The 25,688-nt window shown below is 53.1% G+C and overlaps 1 protein-coding gene across 6 annotated transcripts in view; it reads right to left on the bottom strand.

Annotated features, from left to right (window-relative positions):
- Nucleotides 1-5,264: 5,264 nt before the first annotated feature.
- Nucleotides 5,265-25,688, bottom strand: part of PRKAR1B (protein kinase cAMP-dependent type I regulatory subunit beta) — a 169,414-nt gene continuing 148,990 nt past the window's right edge. For all 6 annotated transcript variants that reach the window (XM_078364447.1, XM_078364452.1, XM_035290215.3 and 3 more), the window contains 2 exons: nt 7,952-8,033; nt 5,265-6,993 (listed from right to left, as the gene is read on the bottom strand). In XM_078364447.1, the coding sequence (XP_078220573.1) occupies nt 6,821-6,993; nt 7,952-8,033 (255 nt within the window). In that variant the 3' untranslated portion in view covers nt 5,265-6,820. The remainder of the gene's footprint in view (nt 6,994-7,951; nt 8,034-25,688) is intronic.

Genomic DNA, 25,688 nt, shown 5'->3' with positions numbered 1-25,688 from the left:
AGATGGGAAAGCTGAGGTCCCAAGAGATCCAGACATGGGGCCCACATCGGGCAGGGATGGGCAGCCTCAGACAAAGTCCCTGCATCTAGAATAGTGACAGGAGCCTATGGTTACCTGCTGGATTCTGGACCCAACATAAGGTCCATCCTCCTTGGAATCCTTTGGCCAGAATTCCAGCCTCCAGGAAACTGTCTCTCTGGGGAGAGCTAGGCCACCTCCCAACTGCCAGCAATGTGTGAAAGGGGCTCAGACTATAAAAGGAATCAGGGAATGAATGGGTAATTGAGTGCAGGAAGCAATGAACTAATAAATTAAGAAATGAATGAATGGCTAAACACGTGGACAGATCAATCAATAAATGGACAGATGAATCAATGAATGAACAAACATGAACCAATGAGCAAGTTCATGAATGAATGAATGAACAGATGAACAAGTGAGCCAGTGCATTGCCAAGCCAGGACAGGAAGGTGTATGAGTTCCTCATTGCTTCTTGCTCCAGGGAAAGTGGTTTCCCTGTCCCCACAGCCAGCGAGGGGAAGAGACCAGAGAGGTTGTCCATCCTGGATGTTTGCAGTGGCTCCAGACTGAGTCCTGGGGACCCATCCCAGGGCCCAATGTCTGCTGTGTCTGTCAAGAGACTTGGCTGGTGGCACCAGACAGATAGGTGGGGCCCAGGCTGGCTGAGGAGCAGGGTTCCCAGTTGCACCTGCCCTCTGGGTGGCCCTAGGCCAACCTCTGCCCGCTGGAGCCTCTGTTTCCTCATCTACTCCTTGCACGGGGCCTTATGATATTTAGCAGCCTCACACCTGGCCCACAGGATGCTGGGAGTCAGGCTGTGCAGGGCAGACAAGGAGTCCAGGTCTCCCAGATGGCCTCCCCAGGCAGGGCAGCCTCTGACTCTCTCTGAGGCTGGGGCTGCCTCAGGTCACCCATTCCTCTCTGCACCACAGCCCCCAGACCCAGACCTCACCTGGGCCCCACCTGAGCCCACCCCAGGTAGGGCTTCTTGGGTAAGGGAAAGTTCCCACTTCATTCTCTTCCAGATACTGGAGGGGGGATGTGCATTCCCAGGCTACTTCAGAGTCAGGGGGGCGACGCACAGAGATGCCAAGGGGTTTGGTGAAACTCACACAGCAAGGGCAGCAGGAAACATGGGCAGGGCCTGCAGGCCTTCTCTCTGGGTGGTGCTGGGGAACAGGGCTGGAAAGGGGGCCTTCACAGGGCTTCAGGACAGAGAAGGGGGCACCCTCACTAGAACGTCAGCCCCAAGGCAGCTGCTTTCTGCTGTATCCCTAGGGCCAACTTCAGTGCCAGGTACATATCGGGAGTTCCATTAACATTGGTTGGCCACCTTGAAGCAGAAAATTATTTTTTATTTTTATTTATTTATTTTTCTGAGACAAGGTCTCACTCTGTCACCCAGGCTGGAGTGCAGTGATGTGATCATAGCTCACCACAGCCTTGACCTCCTGGACTCCAGCAATCCTCCTGCCTCAGCCCCAAGTAGCTGAGGCTGCAGGTGTGCACCACCACTCCTGGCTATTTTAAACAAATTAATTTATTTATGTATTTATTTAGGCATAGGCTCTCACTATTTTATGCAGGCTCAAACTCCTGGACTTCTTCCTACCTCTGCCTTCCAAAGTGCTGAGATTACAGGCATGAGCCACCTCACCTGGCAATTTTTAAAGAGGACACCAAGCCACAAAGTACAAAGCACAAGGTGGATAAATTGGACTCTACAAAAATTAAAGACTTTTGCTATTTAGAAGACATCATTTGAGAAAATAAAAGGCCAGCTGCAGGCTGGGAGAAAGTATTTGCAATGCATGCATCTGATGAAGGAGCTGTGTCTGGAATACATAAAGACCTTCTCCAGCCTAGTAACAAGACAGCCCAATTTTTGGAAATGGGCAAAAGATTTGAGCAGACATTTCAAAAAATAAGATTTACAATCAATACAGACATGAAGAGATGTTCCACGTCGTCTGTCATTAGGAAATGCACTTTACAACTACAGCAAAATACGACTATTACTCATCAGAACTGCCAAAATTAGAAAGCCTGATTACATCAAGTGCTGGTGAGGATGTGGGGCACCTGCCACACCCCCACACTGCTGGCAGGAAGGCAAAGTGGTGCAGCCACTTTGAAGAAGGGTTTGGCAGTTTCTTGTAAGTTAAACACATGCTTACTATGTGATCCAGCCCTTCCATGCCTCAGTTTTGACCCAAGACAAGTGAAAACATATGTCCTGGCTGGGTGCAGTGGCTTATGCCTATAATTTCAGCACTTTGGGAGGCTGAGCGGGGAGGATCACTTGAGCCCAGAAGGTCAAGAAACATGGGAAACATGGTGAGACTCTGTTTCTATGAATAATATTAAAAAAAAAAATTAGCTGTGCATGGCAGCACATGCCTGTGAACCCAGTCTCAAGAGGCTGAGGTGGAAGGATTGCATGAGGCCAGAAGTTTGAGACCAGCCTGGACACCATAGTGAGATCTTGCCTTTTAAATAAAAAAATTAAAAAATTAGCTGGGCATGGTGGTGACTGTCTGTAGTACCAGCTGCTTGGAAGGCTGAGGCAGGAGGATCACTTGAGCCCAGGCGGTCAAGGTGGCAGTAAGCTGTGATCACGCTGGTGCATTCCAGCCTGGGTGACAAATGAAGACCCTGTCTCAACAACAAAAATACAGAGAGATGGGTGCATCCTTCACCAACACCCCCGCCCCCACAAGTGGTAACATCTTGCTAAGCGACCTCAGCATATCACAGCCAGATCCCAACACTGATGTCCGAGCCACAGAACAGCTCCAGCTGCCTTTTTATTATTTTTATTTTTATTTTTTGAGACAAAGTCTCACTCTATTGCCCAGGCTGGAGTGCAGTGACGCAATCTTGGCTCACGGCAACCTCCACCTCCTGAGTTCAACCGATTCCCCTGCCTTGGCCTCCCAAGTAGCTGGGATTATAGGTGTCCACCACCACACCTGGCGAATTTTGTATTTGTAGTAGAGATGAGGTTTCACCATGTTGGCCAGGCTGGTCTTGAACTCATGACCTCAGGTGATCTGCCCACCTCGGCCACCCAAAGCGCTGGGATTATAGGCGTCCACCACCACGCCCAGCTAAAATTTGTATTTTTAGTAGAGATGGGGTTTCACCATGTTGGCCAGGCTCATCTTGAACTCCTGACCTCAAGTGATCCACCGGCCTCAGCCTCCCAAAGTGCTAGGATTACAGGCATGACCTTCACGCCCGGCCCCAGCTACCTTTTTATAGCCACACCACCTCCTCCCCAACTGCTGGCCCCAATTTTGGTATCCCTAGAATGTCGTGTAAATGGAACTGAAGAGCACATGACTTCTTTCACTCAGCATCATTCACTGACAATCCCATCCACATCGCTGGGCACACCACGAGTTCCTTTTTGGTGCTGAGTAGCATTTCGGGGCATGGATGTACCAATGGTTTGTTCTCCCCGCTGAAGGATGTCATGACTGTTTCCAGCTTGAGGCTGAGTCAACCTGCTGTGTTCATGCGTATGCAGGTTTGTGTGAGCACCTCTTCACCCTCTGGGGCAAATGCCCAAGAATGCAATTTGCTGTTGTATGGTAATTGCATGCTTAGTTGTTTTTGTTTTGTTAAGAAGCTACGAGCTGTTTTCCAGAATGACTGTCCATCTTAGGCTCCCACAAGCAGTGTCTGAGTGATCCTGTTTCTCTACACCCTGGCCAGGACAGAGCGCTGCTGCTGTTCATTCTACCCATTCTCATAGGTGTGTGGGGTGTCTTACAGTGGCTTCAATTTGCATTTTCCTAGCAGTTAGTGGTCTGATATCTTTCCCTGTGTTGACGGCCATCTGCATGTCCTCATGGGGAAGTGCCTCTTCATAACCTAGTTGGATTGTTTGCATGTTTATGGTTGAGTTTTGAGAGTTATTTTATTTATTTTTGAGAGTTTCGCTCTGTTGCCTAGGCTGGAGTGCAGTAGCATGATCTCAGCTCACTGCAACCTCTGCCTCCCAGTTTCAAGAGATTCTGCTGCCTCAGCCTCCCGAGTAGCTGGGACTACAAGCACCTGCCACTACGCCTGGCCAATTTTTGTATTTTTTTAGTAGAGACGGGGTGTCACCATGTTGGTCAGGCTGGTCTCAAACGCCTAACCTTGTGATCCACCCGCCTTCGCCTCCTGAAGTGCTGAGATGACAAGTGTGAACCACCACCCCCGGCTGAGAGTTCTTTATTGATTCTAGACATTAGTCCTCTCTGGGAAACACGTGGTTTAAAAATCTTTTTCTCCCAGTCCGTGGTTTGTACTTTCATCTTCCTCACGAGGTCTTTTTCAGGGCAACAGTTTTTCATTTTGATGAATTCCAATTTATCAAATTTCCTTTTTATGGACCAGCGTCAAGTCTAAGAACAATTTCCCAGAAGAGTTTCTCCTTTTTTTTCTAAAAGTTGTATAGCTTTGTGTTGATGTTGAAGTCTGTGATCCATGTTAATTTTTACATACAGTGTGAGTCTTGTGTCAAAGTTCCTATGTTTTTGGCCTGTGGATGTCAGAACCTGAAGCTCCCAAGGTTTCTCTCCTGTGACCTTTAGCTTATTCACTGCTGTTTATTCATTGAAATGTTTCCTGCAGGCCTACTCAGAGCCCAGCTTGCAAGAGATCCCGGGAGTCTGCAGTGCCCCAATGAGCTGTGCCTGCCCTCGGACCCTGAGTTTACTGTCCGATCCAGAGGCTGAGAGCACCCTGGCCCTGGACACACAATGGCCACTCCCAGGGCAGCCTTGGGATCTGGGTGTCCAAATCAGGGCCCACAAAACAGCCACAAGGAACAGGGCCACCTGGGACCACTTGTGGACCCTTGCAGTGCAGAGAGGGAGCTGGGCCCCATCCACTTGGCTACCCCAGGACATGGCAGTGGGCAGCATGGACCCTCATGTATACTGATAACACTGAAAGGAGAATGTGTAGATGCCCTGGGCTACAGAAGGCGGGAGGGTGTCTCCCCGGGACTGGGAGCTGGGGAGCAGGAGCTGTTGAGGTGCAGAGGTTCCGCTTGGGACAATGAAAGGGGCTGGTAGTGGTGGCTGCACCATGACGTGGATAACGCCACTGCACTGGACACTTAAAAGTCGTTAAAGTGGTAGCTTTTGTGTTATGTGTATTTTACCACCATAAAAAATTAGAAAATGAAAAAAACCTTTATCTACAAAAGACTTCAGACCAAAGCCTCCTGAGCCGGGAAGAGGTACTTCACTTCATTGCACATTTAATGGTTCATGCAGCATTCAGAGCAGAGATAAGGAGGGGAGGGCTCACAGGTCCACAGGGACATCACAGGCAGGGGAAGACACTCGACAGGGCTGGGGCTGGGGTCGGGGGAAGGGCCCCACGCATTGTAACCGCCAGCAGGGGAGGGGTGGCCTTGGACCAAGGACAGCCTCCCCGGACGCACGCACAGGACAGGACAGGAGCAACATTGAGGAAACTGCATGACTCCACTTGTCTTTAGGGGCACCCAGGAGCCACTGGGAAGCTCTCTGTACTGGCCTCACCCCTTTGGGCTTGGCTGGCTCACATCATCACCGCTGGATCCAAGATGCAAGTAAGGGACAGGTTGGTTGATCGGTTGGAGGTGTGTGGGGCCTGAGGCTGCCTTGACTTTTATTTTTCCCTAACACCATGAGAACTGGGGTATGGAGTGGAGGGCCACCAGCTCCTGTCTCCTGGAGGCTGGGACTTAGGTGTGTCTGCTGGGGAAGGGCTGGGAAGGGGCACATCCTGGGACTTTATCAGAGTGCATTTTAGAAATCTCTCCTCTCCCTGGCGAGGTCTCCAAGATACTGCTTCAGTAACAAATAGAAGCAGACAGTCTCCAGGACCCCCCAACTCTGAGAGTACAGGGCCCCCAGCTGAGCTCGCTGGATCTGGGCAAATCCCAAACTTAAATTGTGTTTTCTTCTCTCCCCGGGTGTCGGCCCAGGCAGGGACTGCAGACCCCATGGACCCTCAGGCATCTGTCAGTGCGCCCAACCCACCATGGAAGGACTTCCTAAGAAAGTGAGCACAGACCGCTGGAGTCCTGCTGGCCCCTCCCAACAGAACTTCCAACACAGCCCCTAATGGGGTCTACCTGCGGTCATGGCCCAAGGCAGGAGCCCTGTGTGTCTCAGCACCCGGCTTCCTCACCAGTTAGAGGCAAGATCAACCTCACAGCCCAGAGACTCTCCCACCCTGGTATCCACAGCAGGACCTCTGCGGAGGTGGGGGTGTGGCAGGGGGTGGGGAGGGGTGCACATTTGAAGGAAGGTTCTCGACTTCTTTCTGCAGACTTGACTCCCTGCTCTCAGCCTGATCTCCCTTGGGAACAGCCCCTTTTAACACAATCTTGCCCACACTGGGACCTCAATCTGGGGGACCTGACCTCACCGGGTCTCCAGGCCTCAGGGGCAATGTCCTGGCCTAATTCAGGGAGGTGAGATACTCAAGCACCTCCAGGAGACTGGCAGGGTTGGGGTGGGCCCCCCAGGATGAGCCCGAAGAGGCAGCCCGGGTGATGTGTTGGGAGGAACCTGGCCTGTCTCTTCCTTGCTCTTGGGATGAGTTTTGTCTGCTTATCCTTTGATTTGGAAATGCACAGATGATTATTTATTCCAAAAAGTGAGTCCGGGGAAGGGGCAATCCTCACGCCACAGGGACTGAGCCCCACCTGGCCCGCACCTCACACAGCAGCTCCCGGGCCCCTAACACAGACGAGCACGGCACGGCCACCACACTGGGGAGCTGGGGCTGCAGGGCAGGGCTGCACTCAGACGGTGAGGGAGATGAAGCTGTTGTAGCGCTGGATGTTCCTCTTGAGGATCTCGGAGCAAGGGCCCAGCACGCGCTCGAAGCGGGGCCGGTCCAGCTTCACACACTTGAGGGGCCCCCGGGCCACGACAGTGGCCGCCCGGGGCCGGTTCAGCAGCAGTGCAATCTCCCCTGGGGGGTGAAGACAGAGGTCAGGGCCTGGCCTGGAGACCTGGGGGTCCTGAGGCTGCAGAAGGGAGAGGTGATGCCCAGGACCCTGGAAGCCACTCCCCCTTTGAAGACAGGAAAAACCACCTCCAGGATGCCAGGCACATTCGAATTTCAAACAATCCAACTTTTAGCATAAGTATAGCCCAGGAAATATTTGGGATATACTTATGCTGATAAATTATTTATTAACTAAAATTCGAGTTTAGCTAGGCATTGTCCTGCACTTTTTTTTTTTTTTTTTTGAGATGAACTCTCACTCTGGTTGCTCAGGCTGGAGTAGTGGCACGATCTCGGCTCAGTGCAACCTCCAACTCCCTGATTCAAGCAATTCTCCTGCCTCAGCCTCCCAGGCAGCTGGGACTACAGGCGCGCACCACCATATATGGCTAATGTTTTTTTGCATTTTTAGTAGAGACAGGATTTCACCACATTGGCCAGGATGGTCTCGATCTCCTGACCTTGTGACTCGCCCGCCTTGGCCTCCCAAAGTGCTGGGATTACAGGCGTGAGCCACTATGCTCGGCCTGTCCTACACTTTTTTTGGGGCAATCCTGCAGGAATGCCCAGGTGTGCTCAGGCCTCCCTCAGGACCCAGACCCCCAGCTGCAGGAATGCAGGTGGCTGATGGCTACACTGTGCCCCCTCATCCCAGAAGTGGGAGGTTGCCTCACCCAAAGTCATGCCCTCTGAGGAACCCGAATCCAGGGCTGATTGCTCCTGGGGACCCAGGCCTGGCCCTGGGACCTCAATTTGGGGGAATAGGACTGAGACTTCTGTTGCAGCCACACTGGGGTTCAGCCAAGCCCCCTGACAAGGCCCCAGGGAAGCCTCCTAGCAGCTCCTCCCCTCCAGGCCCCTTGCAGGACCCTGAATGAGACACCCACAGCTGTGCCAGGGAGGGGACACCAACTGGACTCACCAAAGTAGTCAGAGGGCCCAAGGCGTCCCACCTCCACGTACTCCTCATTGGGGGACCGGCGCTGGAGGACAGACGCAGTGCCCTGTGGGTAGAGGCAAAGGGATGTGAGCGCTAGCCAGGAGGGCACAGGGTGGGACGCACGTGAGGGGTCACCCCGCAGGGGGCCGACACCCAAATCCCCACCTCCCACCTGCTCCTTCCCCAGGAGCCTCTGCCACCACCACATCCAATGCCGCTGCTCCTCCACTTCCTGGCACCTGCAGCCAGGATGTCAGAATGCTATGGACCCACCCAGAGACCACCTTCTGGCCTGGCCCAGCTCCCGTTTTTGTTCAGACAGCTCCTCAAAATGGAACTCACCCAGCCTCCCGTGCCTTTACCGAGGTGAGTGGAGGGGTTGGGTGGGGACACGCTGGGACATTCCCTGGGGGTCTGTATCTTTGTCACAGGGCTGGCAGGCTCCAAGCTAACCTTGGATTAACTCTCAAGGACTGGGAGCACGTCCAGGCAGTGCGGGACAGGGGGACCGCTGTCTCAGAGTCACATACCCGCTAAGTACCCTCCTCACCTCCCACACGGGGAAGTGGGGAGGGGTCTGCAGGTTGCCCAGATCAATGATTAACACAGAGACCATGGGCAGAATATCACTGGGCACCGCCGCAGAATGTGCTACGCATTAGATTCAGCCTGCGGATGCCTGGGCCTGGGGAAGCCAAATGTCCCCTGGACTCGTGTCCCTCCAAGGCCCCAGGTGTGGAAGCTGTGGCCTGGCACAGGGAAAGTGTGGGCTGTGTGGAGAGAGAGACTCCCCTTTCCGGGAACCCAGGAATCCTCCCATGACACCCAGAGCCATGGCAAAGACTAAAATTACAGAGGCTTCCTCTGAGCAGCCAGGGAAAACAGTCTGTCCACACCACCAAACGCCTCCAGTTGATGGCTGTCGCCCTATAGCCTGGCCTGGCAGGCCATCAGTCTCAGAGGATTCCTAAATTCAACTCTGAGCCACTCTCAGCACCACGCTCTGACCTGTCCCCAGGCCCCGGAGGTAGAGCCCTGCATCTACTGCAGAAGTGGGCCTGTGTGAGGAATGTCACCATCCCATTTTACAACCAGGAAGCTGAGACCCAGGAAGGTGGCAGCACCTGTAGCCTGGCCCTCCAGGGTCAGGAGACGGCACCATCGGGGTACCCAGGGACCATGTCCCCTCAGCCAGGCCGGCCTGGCAGACCACGGCCCTCTCAGAGCATCCGCTCATGGGGAACGAACATTTCATGTCCAGGTGGGCTCGGTTCTCCCTGGCTCACCCAGACCCGGCCTCATCAAACACCGGCCAGGCTGTGCCGGGGTTAATGAGTAACTCCCATCTAGCAAAAGTCTGGGAGAGGCGTGGGTCAGGAGACCCTGCTGGTGCCCGCCGTGCCTGGAATCTCCAGGCCCCAATTGGCAGCCCCTCTGAGAGCCAGACCCCCTCCCTGGCCCCCGCTCCGGAAGTGGAGCCACTGGGCTCCCAGGCCTCTGCCGTGTTTATGAATCCAGCTGATGGATGAGCAGGACATGTAAACAACAGACCAGGTGGCTGAGCACCGCCACCGTGGCCAGGGGTAGACCAGGAGCACGCCCTGAGCCAGGCGCCCACAGACTCAGACCCCAGGCACTGGAGAGAGGGAGACTCCTTGGGCCCCCACCCACTGGAACAGCTTCCGGCCATCCTCCCAGCCCTCCTCCCAGTCCGGGGTCTGGCACTGGCTCAGGCCAGTCCCAGGCACAGCTCCAGGCTCCGGGCTCTGCGGCCAATGCAGGAGCAGAGGGCAGAGTGTGAAACTTGTGGGCTCTGCATCCTGGTCTTTGAAGCTGTGGCCACTCTGAGAATCTGGTGCAAGAAAACTTGGTTAGACGGTGTCTGGAGCAAGCCAACCCCCTGCACAGGTGACCTGCTGTGAGAGGCATTATTTGTCTTGATAGCCCATGGCACTGACCTTTGTGGACATATGTAATGAACGTGCCTTTCGTTGCCATTTTTAAGTTTTATGTTTTACAGCTGGGATTATTTTCCTCTCTCAGAATCCAGGTGATGAACCTGCTGGCCTGATTCACAGGATGACTTGGGGAAGCCTGGCTGTGGAGCCATGTTCAGCTGCTTTTTTTTTTTAGATGGAGTCTTGCTGTCACCCAGCCTGGAGTGCAGTGGCAACCTTCACCTCCCAGGTTCCAGAAATTCTCCTGCCTCAGCCTCCCGAGTAGCTGGCTATACAAGCACGCACCACCACGCCAGGCTAGTTTTTGTATTTTTTACAAAATATGTTTTACCATGTTGGCCAGACTGTTCTCAAACTTCTGACCTTGTGATCCGCCTGCCTCAACCTCCCAAAGTGCTGGGATTATAGGTGTGAGCCACAGTGCCCAGCCTCAGCTGCTTTTGACCCCATATAGCAGCAAACCCAACTTTAGGGTGCTCAGGTCTAATAAAGCCAACCTATCCCACAGAGCCAGAAGACACGGGAGAGCTCCCAGGCTCAGTCTGTGGCTCAGAGGTGAGGCAGGGACCCAAACTTGGTCTTGCTTCCTGCTCTGGGACCTTGAGGAGGTGCGAAGTCCTCAATAAGGTCCCTCATGGTGGCATAGAGGCTGCCATGACTCAAGGAGTCACCACAGGCCACCCCAACACCATCAGCAGAAAGAGATAAACTGCCTCTTTCTTCTGCACATCTCTCCTCAGCAGTGGGGAACCCTTCCAGAAACTCCTGGAAATGTCCCCTTGCTCCTCATTGGCCACAGTGGGTCTCATGCTTGTCCTAAACCAGTTGCTGGGGAATATGACCCATGGGACTAGACATGCCCCGCTCTGGGGAGGGCTGAGGATTGGGATTCTGCTGGCAATGAAGAGGCAGGGATGGGTCCAGGGATCCCCCCACGGGGCTGCTGTGCTGCTCACTCCCAGATACATCACGCTTTGTTACTTGTCATGCTGTCTGGATACAAGAGCACACTGGCCCATGCTCGGTCGTCTCCAGAATCCGGTTTTAAGTGACAGCATTTCCTAAAGGCCATCTGGAAATCGGCAGCAGGTTGGATGAGATGACATAATTACCATGCAGATGATTTTTTTTTTTTAAGATGGAGTTTTGCTCTTGTTGCCTACAACCTCCCCCTCCCGGATTCAAGCAATTCTCCTACCTCAGCCTCCCAAGTAGCTGGGATTACAGGCATGCACCATCATGCCCAGCTAATTTTGTGTTTTTAGTAGAGACTTGGTTTCTCCAGTTGGTCAGGCTGGTCTCTAACTCCCAAGCACAGGTGATCCACCCGCCTCAGCCTCCCAAAGTGCTGGGATTACAGGCATGAGCCACCATGCTCGGCCAATGTGGATGATTTTTTTAAATTGGGGGGATTCTCAATCTTCACACGCCCTGATAGGAAAGGATGCATGAACACCTTTGGGCTAGCCTCTTCTCTGAAGCTCTGGAGAGATGTGGTTTGTAAACCTCTGCTGTTTTCCCCTCCAGCCCAGCCAGGGAGAGGCCGATCAGTGTCTGGGCAGCTGAAGCCCACAGCTTCACCTGCCCCTTCTTTCAGGGGTCTCTTTCAGGGACCTCTGCATGTTGGGGGGCGGTGAATTTCTCTACTTCATGGATGGAAACCCAGATAGATTGAGCAACCAGGCCAAGGTCACACAGAAGTGGAGCCAGACAGAGCCCACCACCTCCACAAGCAGACGACATCTGGCCCCACCTTAAGGCTGTGGCCACCTGTGGTGGAGGCCAGCACACCTGCCTCAAGGCCATTGCAGGAGGGTGCTGTGGCAAGAGGAGAGTCTGGGAGGCAGACCCAGGCAGTGTGGGCTTGTAGCTAGGCCCCCCACGCCTCTCCAGTGGCTCAGCCAAGTACAAGCTGACTTCATCCCACCCATGCTTATCCCCCTCTACTCCAGGCCCCTGTCTCCCTCTTGCATCTGCCCTGGGAGCAACCAGCACGAATTTCACTGCAAGGACGCTTGGCTCCTGGCTGTCTCCAAGCTCCCAGGCACCCAGCCCACCCTGCACCCCGAAGCCTTTGTGCAGACCACCATGAAGCCCCTCACCAGAACACTGCTCGGGGTGGGGACGTTTGTGCTTCCCACCGAGAGTGACTGGATGCCTACCATGCGCTGGGCACTGTTTAAGGCCACAGAGGCCTCTGACCTCTCAGAGGCATCCCAGAGACCACAAAGCAAACCCATCCGCCCCCCACCCAGCCACGCCCAAACCCAGCTTCACCACTCCAGCTCAAGAGAACCAGATGAAGCCCCTCCCACCCCTGGCCTGGGCTGGGCAGCTTCCCTTTCTAGCCAGAGTCAGGAAGGGGCTGGGAGGAGGGGACGCAGTATCCTTAGCAAAGCCTGGTGGGCATGGGATTCCCTCCTCCTGCCCTCCCATCTGCACCAGGATCAGCAGCCAAGGAGGCAGGACCCTCCAAGTCCAACAGACCTGGGTTCAAATCTCCTCCCCACATCTCAACCATATGACACTCATGGCCCAGCCCCTGGTGAAACCACGAGTCGGGAGGGCCACACAGGACAGACACTCACTCACTTGACACACACAACCATTGCTTCTCAGGAAAGGGAGACATTTCTTTGTTCTTTCCACCACACTGTTGCAGGGACTGTTTGTTATGGCAGCTTGGCCTCTCTCCCTAGCTGATACACCACCCTGCACTCTGACAGCAATGACAGTCCCCAACCTGTGCGTGCCCACCCATGGACATCTGTGCCAGACACCTGAGTCCAAGAGCAGGGAGATAGGGGACAGCAGAGGAAGGAGAAACAGGACAGACACAGACCAGGACGGATACCGACCTCCAGCTGGCGGAAGTCAGCACTTCCATGACACGGCGGCTGCTGTAACCACCATGTACCCTCAGTTTCCAGGCAGCCCAGCCTGAGACGCGCCACAGTCTCCCAAGCCCTCGAAAGCTGTGGAAATAAACGCTCCCATCCAACTCCACTTCCCAGACTGCCATGAGGCAGCACAGACACTCTCAGGAGGATTGAGAGTCTGGGTTTTTTTGGGCTGGAAAAACATGCTTGCCAAAACTCTAGGTCATACTCCCCAATTTTCTCACTTATTGATTCTAATCCGACTCTAAAAATAACCCAGTGACACAAACTTGGGAGGAGGCGCCACAGAATGTCCTGCCCTGCCCGTTGTCCACAGCAGGGGAATCATAAAGGATTCATTTTCCTTGCAACTACTTTGTTTTTTTTTAAATTTCCTACAAAATCAGGTCAGACATGGCAGCTCATGCCTGTAATCCCAGCACTTTGGGACGTGGAGGTGGGAGGATCACTTGAGGCCAGGAGTTTAAGACTAGCCTGGGAAACATAGTGAGACCTCATCTTTACAAAAAAAAAAAAAAAAATACACAAAAGTGCTGGGGTATGGTGGCACATGCCTGTGGTCCCAGCTACTCAGGAGGCTGAGGTGGGAGGATCGCTTGAGCCCAGGAAGTTAAGGCTGCAGTGAGCTACGATTGTGCCACTGTACTCCAACCTGAGCAACAGAACTAGACCCTGTCTCAGGAATAAAAAAAAAAAGAAGAAGAAAAAAATAGTAAGACTACAATTTTCCTAAAAATCAACACCGAAATCAACTTTTGATTTTCTACAATGGGCAGGTATGACTTTGATCAGAAAGAAAACCAGGCTGGGTGCAGTGGCTCACGCCTATAATCCCAGCATTTTGGGAGGCCAAGGTGGGCAGATCACCTGAGATTAGGAGCTTGAGACCAGCCTGGCCAACGTGGCAAACCTGAGGCAGGAGAATCAAATCAGCCCAGGAGGTGGAGACTGGAGTGGGCAGAGATCACACCATTGCACTCCAGCCTGGGCGACAAGGGCAAAAGTCTATCTCAAAAAAAAAAAAAAAAAGAAGAAGAAGAAGGTGAGGAGGAGGAAGAAAACCCACCAAGGTCTTAGCATCAGCCCCGCTGGAAGGCAGGGCCCGGGCTTCCTGTCCCTTGTCACAACCCCCTTGCCCAGCCGTGAGCCTCCAACACTTTGGCTCAGAGGTCAGTCAGATCACAGAGTTGGGGGCAGATGGGGAGACAGGGTCCCTCCCCTTGGGTCCAGTGCTCCGGGAAGAACCTGGTGCCACAGGTGTGGACAGCAGCCCTGCCCCAGCCCAGTTCCCACGGACACAGGTTCTTTGCCTCCACAGAGTTGTCAAGGCATCTCCTTTTTGTTTGTTCTTCCAGGCATGCCTTCAGTCACTTATCCACTGCTCTAGGGCTGGGACTACAACCTTGAATGAGGAAGCCACATCCCTGCTAGGACCAGAACTTGGCACCTGGAGGGGAGGCAGAAGCAACCCACAGCCTACAGATGTCTGATGATGGGAGAGCTGAGAACCCATCCAGGGGGCAGCCAGTGAAGGGCCAGCCACCAGCAAAGTGGCCTCTGAGCTGAGACCTGAAGGGCAGGAGGAGCCAGCCAGAGAAGACCTGGGGCTGCATCCCAGGCTGAGAGAGGGGCTGGTGCCACCACTGGGAGGAGAAGAGGCTGGAGCAGGGGGTATGGCCAGGGCAGGAGCTCAGGGCAGTCAGCAGGGGTCTGCTCCATATCAGGGCTGATGCTTCTGCATGTCTGGCACAAGCCCCCATTGGTGCAGGAATGGCTCCCCAATACAAGAGGACCCTGATCTGGGGCCGACACCAGGCGGGAACCAGATCCCAAGCCCACTGTTCTCATAGTGGAGAACAGAGACTGCCCAGACACCTCCCAGGAGGAGACACATGAGGAAGCCAATCCCTTCTTATAGGGACGTCATATTCATGTGCAGGCAGTGAGCAGGAGTCCTGAGACACACCGTGGAGTGAAGGAGGCCAGGAAAAGGCACACACACCCCAAGACCCTTATGTGAAGCTCTGGGAGAGGCAAATATATCAATTTTATTTAAATAAATATTTTAGGCTGGGCACAGTGGCTCACACCTGTAATCCCAATGCTTTGGGAGGCCAAGGAAGGAGGATTGCTTGAGCCTGGGCAACATGGTGAGACCCCATCTCTACAAAAAGTAAATTAGCTGGGCATGGTGGTGCCTGTGGTCCCAGCTACTCAGGAGGCTGAGGCAGGAGGATCACAGACCAGCCTGGCAAACAAAGCAGGACTCTGTCTCTAATTATGACACCATTTAGCTGTGTCCCCACCCAAATCTCATCTTGAATTGTAGCTCCCATAATCCCCACGTGTCATGGGGGGAGGTCACTGAACCATGGGGGTGATGGTTTTAGAAGGGGCTTTCCCTGCTTTGCTCAGCTTTCATTCTCTTTCCTGCCCTGTGAAGAGGTGCCTCCCACCATGATTGTAAGTTTCCTGAGGCCCTCCCAGCCAGGCAGAATCGGGAGTTGATTAAACGTCTTTTCTTTATAAATTACCCAGCCTCAGTTATTTTTTCATAGCAGCGTGAGAATGAACTAATACAAAGAATTAGTTTAAAAGAAACTTAATATCACTACCATAAATAGGAACTAGTATCACTTTCCATAAATTAAAAAGTAACTAAAAGATTAAGCACAGCTAGGCAGGAGCTAGAAAGGTGCTCAACACACAAGTTCCACCCCAGCTTCCTTCCGACCCCACCAGGAATGAATGGGGCCGAGGAGGCTCCCGTCCTGCACTTTGGGGTGTGCCATCAGCACCAAAATCAGGCTGCAAACCAAGAGCCAAAGAGTCTGGGTCCAGCCCCAGCTCTGCAGTATGCTGGCCAGTCTCAAGAGAGGCCCATAACTTCTGCAGCCTCAGCTGCCTCATCTATAAAATGGGACAATGCCAGCCAATGTTACAGAGCGCTGATGAGGCCAAATGATCCCAGCTCCAGGCATAGTTCCACGCACATCGAATTGAGACAGTCACCACGAGGGCAGCGGCCTTGGGTGAACCTAAGAGTGGGCAGACACCAAATGCCCACTCTTGGCCACAGTGGCCATGACATGCTCCTCCCTCCAGTGGGACTCCTCAGAGCCTGGAAAATTCAGGCTTCTTCCAGTGCCTTTACATTTCATGTGCACACACTACCTGCCTGTGTGCTTCTGGACTTAGGCAGAAGCAGAATCCTATACATGCACACACGTGTACAAACACAAACACATGGATGCATACTTGTGCACACAAACACCTGCATACATATACACACACAGGCACACACACCTGTACACACAGACACAAGCACACACACCTGTGCACACACACACTGGTACATACACACATGTGCACACACACTCCATACAGGCACAAACAGGTACACACATACCTGTGCATACATGCATAAACAGGCACACACACCTGCGCACAAAGGCACATGCCTATGCACACACCTGTGCACACACACGTGCACAAACACAGGCACACACCTGTGTATACACACATATGCAAACATAAACATACACCTGTGCACACATGCACAAACAGGCACACACACCTGTGCACACACACTGGGACATGCATATACACATGCACACACCCCACACGTGCGTGCACACACACTTGTGCATACATGTGTATCCACACACATACACATACACAAAAACAGGCATACACACCTGTGCATACACACCTGTGCACACACAGGCATACAAACACAAACAGGCACACACAACCCTGTGCCCATGCACACCTATGCACACACAGGCACACACAAACAGGCACATACACCTATGCACACAGGCACACTTGCACACATGCAGCCCCTGCCTCTAAAGCACTCCCAGGCAGCTCTGTGATTTCCCCTGAATAAATAAACCCCACGGATGCATTTTTTTCTTTTTTGTTTTTAAAGCAATCATTGCAATAACTGTTTTTCCCACATGGAAGGCAATTTCACTTGAAACTCCCTTCCACCCAAATCCCTTTCTGCTCCCTCAGGTGGTGACTCCTCAGAGCATCCCTGAGCTGGGGGCGGGCTCTGGGTGTCTTGGAAGTGGCCGAGCTGCTCCTCCACTGTTTGTTTAGAGAGGCTGAGCCACTTCCCTGCAATAGCACCCCCCCACCCGCCTGCTCCTCAGGCCTGGTCGGCTGATACGGTACTTATGTACGTCACACAGCCAGGGCTGCAAACTGTCCTCGGAACAACAGCAAAAACACTTCAGCTGGTGAGCTGCCCAAGGTCAGCTCCTGTGCCAACGTTTAATGGATCATCCATGAGGTCTGGGGCCCAGCAAAGGCATGGCCCAGCAACTTCTGTGGGAAAACAAGCTGTTCCCGTGGATGTCAGAGCCAGGGCTTGGGGCAGGAACAGGTGCAGGGCTGTGTCTGCCCCCGCCTGCATGCCAGAGTGAGGCAGGCCTGGCCCCGTGTAGGACAAGCCTTCCCTTCTGAAAACCCAGTTATTCGCTCGGTTCTCTGTAGCCAGGCACTGTCCGTCCCTGGATCTACGTGGCTGTCATGGAAGCTCTGGTGGGTGCTACCAGCGTGGCCAGTGGGCGTGAGATGCGGTTAGGTGACAAGTATGGAAGGAGAGGGGCATGTGGCTGCTAGGGCCCTGCCCTCAATGCCCTTCCATGGCCCGGTTACTCCTCACCATCTGCTTGGGAGTCTCTGCAGGTCCCGGGGAACCAGGGCAAGCACAGGCCCCAGGCTACAGAGGCTCCTGCCACCTGCTAGGTGGGGAGGCGGGGGCAGTCATTTCTGCCCCAGCCTCAGGCACCTCTCAGGGTGGGTGGGGGAGCTCACTGCCCATCACAGCCCTGCATGAGGTCCATGTGGCTTCAACCCCAAGTGTCCGTCCGAGTGAGAGCCCAGTCACCTCCAGCTTGACAGGCACAGCCCAACTCCTCGTCTGCCCCGGCTAGGCATCTCTGTCCACAGGACTCCTCACTGATGATGGCAGGGCTTAGGAGAGTGGGCTGAAGCCTGGACACCTCCCTTGGTCTCATTTCCCAGCCAGGGGTCACCAGCACTGAGGATTCTATCCTCTGCAGAATCTGGACACATGGACCTTCCAGCCCTCTCCTAGGCCTGCTCCCATCTCCTGTAGGACGGCTGAGCCCTGGTTTCCAGAGCCTCATACCCTTTCCTCCATCACTGCCCCTCCATCTGCAAGGTCGAACCAGGTTCCAGAAAGAGCTCTAAGAGGGTCTTGTCACACCTAGATCACAATGAATCTGCCCATCACAGCTCCAAGGCCAGCAACATTCCCTCTTCCCTTCAGCTGTTCTTTTCCTCCCTGTATCTCCTTCGCAAGGCCTCGAGGTCCATGCCTGCAACCAGGACTCCATGCTGACCCCCAGCCTGGATGCCCTGACCCCAGCGGGGATAACCTGACCCCAGCGGAGATGCACCAACCCCAGTGGAGATACTCAGACCCCAGCTGAGATGTCCTGACCTTAGTCTGCCATTTTAGCCATTGCTTCCTCAGACAAGTCTCCATCTTTGGATGAATAGGCATTGAGTCCTTCCAGGTACCAATCTGGGTGCCAGACACAGGAACCTAACGAGCACTGATGAAATCTCCACTGTGACTTCACAGCAACCAACCCTATCCACACACCAGCACCTCTCATCCCAGGAGAGCCTGGGCCCGGAATGGACACAGCTTCTGCTTCCTGGGATCAAATGTGCTCCCAGCCCTCCAGGCAGCTGCCCAGTGCAGGTAAAGGTGGGCAGGCTCCTAGACCCAACCCGGAGCTGATGCCTCATGCCCCCGGCTGAGGGTCCTCTGAGAACACCTGCCAGGTTGAACTGCATGGCTCCCCAGGACCCCTCTCCACGGGATACCCCAGTTTTCTTCTCCAAGGAACCTGAAAACTCTCCACAGGCTGCCTCTGCAGACACCAGCCCCTCTGCCAGAGGAAGAGGAAAGAAAGGGGTGCTGCTGAGATCCCAAGCTGTGCAAGGTCCACTCAGCAGATGTGCAACAGCCCCCATCTGGGTGGGCCAAGACCCACAGTATCCCAGCCCCCGGGTGCCCCAAGCTGCTCCAGCCTCTGCACACAGTGTGTGCATGCACCTGTGAATGAATGCACAGGTGTGTGGGGTGTGTGTGTGTTAATGTGTACACAGCTCTGTCCTGTGTACACACTGATGTGTGTGTATGTGTTCATGAACAGAAGTATGTGTGAGCATGTGTGCGTACATGCATGTCTATGTGCACTGTGTGCATGTGTGTAGGCACATGGGTCTGTGTGCACTATGTACGTGTGCTCAGGTGTGCATGCATGCATGTCTGTGTGCATGGGTGTGTACATGTGCATTAACTGATGTGTGAGTGTATGCACAGGTGTGGACATGTGCATATGTCCATGTGTCCATGGGTCAGTGAGCATGGGTGTGTGGACAGGCATGTGTGTCAGGGTGTGCACGGGTATGCATGTATGTGCACTGAGATGTGTGTACATGTGTGTGTGCACAGGTGTGCCTGTGTGTCCATGTGCACACGGACACGGATCTGTGTGTGTGCATGGATTGTGGGTATGTATATGTGCATGTGTGCATGGGTTACTATGTGCATTGGTGTGCATGGGTACACACTTGCTGATTATGTTCTAAAGAAAGTGCTTTCAAGCCTGGCCCGGCTCCAGTCTCCTCCATTGACAATTCAGCAACCACCTCCAGCTTCAGCCCATCCAGTCTCAGGGCCCCTCCCAGGTCCTCCCATGGCTCTGTGGCCAGCCTTAACCTCCACCCTGGTTCCCTCTGGAAGGACTCTGTGTTTCCAGCCATCCTGGAGCTATCTCCGTGGCTTGAAGTTTTCCATCACCTTCCAGGCAAGCCCATGCCCTCTCCATGTGGGCAGTGGCACCACACTCACCTCCCCGCCCCCTACACTCAGGCCCTCGACTCCAGCCACAGTGACACTTCTGTGCCTCTGCACACACTGTTCCCTCAGCCTGGAGGGGCTCTTCCTGCAGCACCCCCAGAAACTCCCCAGGGTGCCAACACCGACTCCGGCAATACCCAGATGCATCTAAAAATCATCGCAGCTCAGGGGAGGTGGATCTGCTGGCCAGGGCCAACATGCCCAGGGCCTAGGGCTGAGAAAGCGCCTCCAGAGTGAACTCCCAAGATGAGCACGTCAACTTCGGAGGGAGGAGGTGTTGCATGTGGATGACCCCTGACCTTGCATCTGGGAGGGGGACCCAGGGGTATGTTTTCACTATCCCTGAGTGGAGATTTATTGAGCTGCTCTTCCTGGGAGCCACTGTCTGGGAACCCAGGACTGACAAGTGACAGGTGTTTGCATCCACCTGCCTGGCAACTTCCTGAGCTTCCACCCAAGGAGGGGTGGTTTGACCTTGCTCAGCCAGAGTGGAAGGAGGGTAAAATCTAACCACCCGCTTCATTTCATTCCTTCAGGGTTTGGCAGGAGGTGGGACTAAGACCAGAATAATTCCAACAGACACTCTGGCTGTCCCTCACGGACCACATGTGCTCTTGGATACTGAAGAGCAGGCTGGGGTGTGAGACATCCTTTAGTGGCTCTTGGGTCCCCAAAGGTGTTCATCTTGGATGTCTCCAGCATCAGATCTTTCTGGAAATCTGGGACGTCAAGGGGGAGCACAAACACTGGTCTTACTACTATGTAATGTATCCCTCGGATCCAAAAAAGAGCAGATGACCTGGGCGTATCCACAGCCAGCTGCCACCTCTCTGGAGTCCTACATGAAGCACTCAAGGCAGAATGCATTGCTGCCTCAGCCCCCTTCAAAGCCCAGCCCCAATGCCACGCCAGGGTATCAGCTCCTCAGACACTGCCCGTCTGCCCAGGGAGAGTCTCGTGCTCAGAGAGGCTATATATACCTCCAGGACAGTCAAGAGTGCTGTCCCCAACCAAGAGAGCTGAGCTAAAGGTGAAAGAAACCTCCCATGGCAGCAAATTCATTGATTTTTATCTTGCCTGAATTGCTATTTAAAACTGGTCTGGTCATTGTGGGGAGTTTCTGAAGGACTCAGCAGGATGGATGAGGCAGATGGGACGTTTTCTGGGCCCCTGTGAAGTTGTAGTGCTTGCCTGTGGTAGCTCAGGCTCCATGAGGGTCTGGACTTCAGGCTCAGCCGGATGGCAGAGGACATGCTACCTCACTTCTCTAAGCCTCAGTTCACCCACTGTAAAGTAAACTTATCCAGAATCCACCAGGTCCTGAAGAGATTTAGGCAAGAATGTGGGTACCCCTGAAACACTGCCAAGGGCTTTACCATCTGCAAAAGGCTGGGGGTTATCAGCTGGTGAGGTCTGAACTCATGGAATTTTCCTCTCAGTGTGTTTTCTCATTGGAAAAATTGGGATGATAATGGTGATAACCTCAGAGACTCATAAGGATTAAATGAGTTAAATATGGAAATAAACATTTGAGACAGAATGAAAGCTAAAAAAGTGTTAGTTACCACCTTTATCATTACCATCATCATCATCACCATCCTCACCATCTCATTACCACCATCATCACCATCACCTTCATCATCACCACCTTCACCATCTCATCACCTCCACCATCACCACCGTCATCACCATCATCACTATATTCACCATCTCATCATCACCATCATCATCACCATATTCAGCACTTCACCTCCACCATCACTATCACCATCATCACCTCCACTATCATTATCACCATCACCACCATCATCACAACCATCACCATCTTCACCATGAGCATCATCATCATCACTATCACCTTCATCATCACTATCATGATTATCACCACGATCACCACTGCCTCCACCATCACTGTCACTGTCATCACCTTCACCATCACCATTATCACCATGACCTTCATCACCATTCTCATCACATCACCTTCATCACTATCATCAGCACCTTCATCACCATATCACCTTCTTCACCACCTTCATCATATCATCACCTCCACCATCACCATCATCATCATCACAATGACCATAGGCATCTTCACCTTGACCATCATGATCATCATCACTATTATCGTCTTCATCATTACCATGACATCATCATCACTATCTTCATCTCACTACCACCATCACCATCACCTTCATCATCACCAACATCACCATGTTCACCATTTCATCACCTCACCACCACCATCATAACCATCACAACCATCATCACCATCTTTACCATGACCATCATCATCACTATCATCACCCTCAACATCACCATGACATCATCATCACCATCCTCACGATTTCATTATTACCATCTTCACCATCATCTTTATCATCACCATATTCACCATTTCATCACCTCACCACCTCCATAATCATTATCAGCATCACACCATCATCATCATTACAAGCATCATCACCATCTTCACCATGACCATCATCATCACTATCATCACCTTCATCATCACCATGACATCATCACCATCCTCACCATCTCATTATCACCATCATCACCACCGTCATCAAAACATTTACATTTCATCACTTCATCACCTCCACCATCACCATTACCACTTCTATCATCATTATCACTATCACACCATCATCACCATCACCACAACCATCACGATTTTCACCATGACCATCATGATCAACACTATCATCACCTTCATCATCACCATTATCACCACCATCATCTCCACCATCACTATCATTGTCATCACCTTCACCATCACCATTATTGCCATCACCTTCATCACTATCATTATCACCATCATCAGCACCTTCATCACTAACATCACCTTCATCACCACCACCTTCATCATCACCATCACCATCATCATCATCACCATCATCACTATCACCATAAGCATCACCATCAACTTCATCAACATCACCATCACCAGCGGCAGCAGCAGTAGCAGTAGCAGCAAAATAAGAAACAGGTTTGGCTGGATAAACACAATGTGAGCCATCCAAACAATGGGATATTATTCAGCCTTGAAAAGGAAGGACATTCTGACACCTGCTACAATATGGATGGCCCTTGAGAACACTATCCAAGTGAAATAAGGCAGTCACAGAAGGACAAATCCTGTAGGATCCCCCTTATACCAGGCAGTAAAGTTCAAACTCATAGAGACAGAAAGTGGAAGGGTGGTGGTTCCCAGGGGCTGGGAAATGGGGATGGGGAGTGTGTGTTTCATGGGGACAGAGCTTCAGCTTGGGAAGATGAAACATTCTGGAGATGACAGTGGTGAAGGCTGCACAGCAATGTGACCTGCTTAATGCCACTGAATGTACACCTAAAAATTGATATGAGAGTAAATTTCATGTTATCTGTATTTTATCACGATTTTCTTTTCTTTCTTTTTTTTTTTGGACATAGAGTCTTGCTCTGTCACCCAGGCTAGAGTGCAGTGGTATGATCTCAGCTCACTGCAACCTCCACCTCCTGGGTTCAAGTGATTCTCCTGCCTCAGCCTACCGAGTAGCTGGGATTACAGGCATGTGCCACCATGTCCAGATAATTTTTGCATTTTTAGTAGAGACAGGGTTTCACCATCTTGGCCAGGCTGGTCTCGAACTCCTGACCTTGTGATTTACCCACCTCGGTCTCCCCAAATGCTGGGATTACAGGTGTGAGCCACTGCATCTGGCCATTTTATCACAATTTTTAAAAATAAAACATTTTTAAAGGGCCTGGCCACTGGAACCCCAACTCACTCCACCTCTGGCCTCAGCCCACACTACCCCACAGTCTCACACATGCTCGGGGGTCACAGCCAGGGTAAGGCCACAGCCCCCCGTGCCACTACCCCTGGGTCTGGCCCTGTGTGTTCCCCCGCCTCTGTCCTAAAAGCATGGCTGGGCCACAGGGTAGGTGACGTTGTATTCTGCTCTTGGGGAAGCTGCCCTCTTAGGAACCTTTTCGCCGAATTCCTCCACTGACTGACGCTGAGGATGGACAGCGGGGCCAGGAGGCCACAGCTGTGGGACTGAGAACTTGGCTGGTGAATCAGAGAGACATGCGTGGTCAAATTTAGAACACAGGAGGACAACTTCCTCCCAGAGACCCATTGTTCACCACCTGGAGCTGGCCTGCCCCAGGCGCACAGACTTCCCAGAGGGACCAGGTGCCCAAGGGCCCCAGCCTCACTCAACGTCATCAGAAGGTCTGGGAGGAGAGGAGCAGAGGGGCCGCCCTCAGAAGGCATGGGATGTCCACAACCCACCGCCCGCATGACCACAGCCACCATGGCCAGCCCTCTGCATCGGTGAGTGGATGGCCGTGGGGTGCAGTGGTTCAACAGCCCTGCAAATTGATTTGTCCAGAACTGCGCATCTGTTAGGATTTTCCCAGCCAAAACATCCATCTTTATGGCAATGGTCTTTGCATGGTGCTTAACTCTCCCCACTTTGCTGCCAGGAATCTGGCCGGGGTAATCCAGGACCTTGGAACCGCCCGCTGCATTCCACATCTGTCTCGTCTGGGAACGCCTGCACGGCGGTGCCCCAAGATACGGGTGGGAAACAAGATCTGGAAACGTCTGCCATGGAAAGCCGGGGCCTAAGGGGTTTTTTTGGTCTCTTTGCCGATGGGCGGGGAGGTGTGGAGGGGAAGGAGGAAGATGGTGCTTTTTATAGTTTTTTTTTTGTGGGGGAGAGGGTGTTAAACTTTTTATAATGTTACTTACATTAACAAAAATAATCAGAGAAAAAATATCAAGGCAAAGGCACTTGTCAAAGGAACCACACAAATCATACCATCCTCGTCCACAAGCAGCATTTTACTTGCAGCATTACTTTTAAGGTTCTTGTCTCCCGGTGCAGAAGCCCCAGGTTTGAGCTGACCAAGGCCTCAGCCTCACACCTGGCCCTCTATCCGCATGGAGAACAGCCTGCTGGCCAGGTGCCCCAACTCACATAAACACTCACTCACACTAAAAGGCAAATGAAGACATCCCATGCATTTGGGAAAGTGGTTGACTTCTCAAGCCATCTCACAGTTCAGCTGGGCACTGGGAAGCTCTTACTGGCCCCAAGCCGCTGGGCCGAATGTCCGGCTCACTGGGAGAGGTCAGCCATGATGTGCCCAGGACACAGCCTGTTGTGCACAGGCCCTGGGAGAACTTTGCCTACAAAGGGGGGTTTCGAGGGCATGCAGCCCCCTCCCCTGCACCCAGGGTGCCCTGCAATGATAGGGATACAGGTCAGAGCCAGGTGGACCTGTGCGTCCCGCTCAGTCAGCTGTGGCCACTGGAGCACCCAGGAGCCCACCCCAGCATGGTCTGAGTGGAGCAGGGGGCACTCACAGCCCAGGGGAGGCATTCTGGCACCCAGTGGGCAGCAGACAGGGAGAGGCCAGAACCCCTCCAAGCCCTGACGGAGCTCTCCCACCTGTAATGACCCCGGCCAGCAAGCCCACAGACCCCACGGACAGGGCTACCTCAGGGCCAGAAACCTAGGGCCCCGAAACCTTCACTGTCCCCGCACAGATGTCCATGTGCACATAGCCCACACGGGGCCCAGGTAGAGACTCAGAGACGAGCCCTGGGGTTCTGGAAAAGCATTTCTTCCAGTCCAGCCCAGAAGGAATGTTTTTATTTTCCTGCTGGAGGCCAGGCCAAATGGGCTCCTCTTCAAGATGCTGAGATTCCCCTCAGACAGGAAAGACTTGGCACCAACCCACAGTGACCACTGGGCACAGGCCAAGCCCGGCGCCTTGGTGGGTCTCACCTGCCCTGACCCTTGAGAGGAGGGAGGACACATGGCCAGTGCAGTTTCCAACACATGCAGACACCCCCAAGCCTCTGGAAGGTCGACCGCAGGCTCCTGGGGGGCCCTGAGGCCAAGGGTGGGCCGGGGACATGGTTCTGAGCACATCTCGTTTGGGTCTTGGAA

Source organism: Callithrix jacchus, chromosome 2 (genome assembly GCF_049354715.1).
Source record: "Callithrix jacchus isolate 240 chromosome 2, calJac240_pri, whole genome shotgun sequence".
NCBI lineage: Eukaryota > Metazoa > Chordata > Mammalia > Primates > Cebidae > Callithrix > Callithrix jacchus.
Note: the sequence above shows the minus strand (reverse complement) of the source record. Positions and strands in the feature narration are given on the sequence as shown.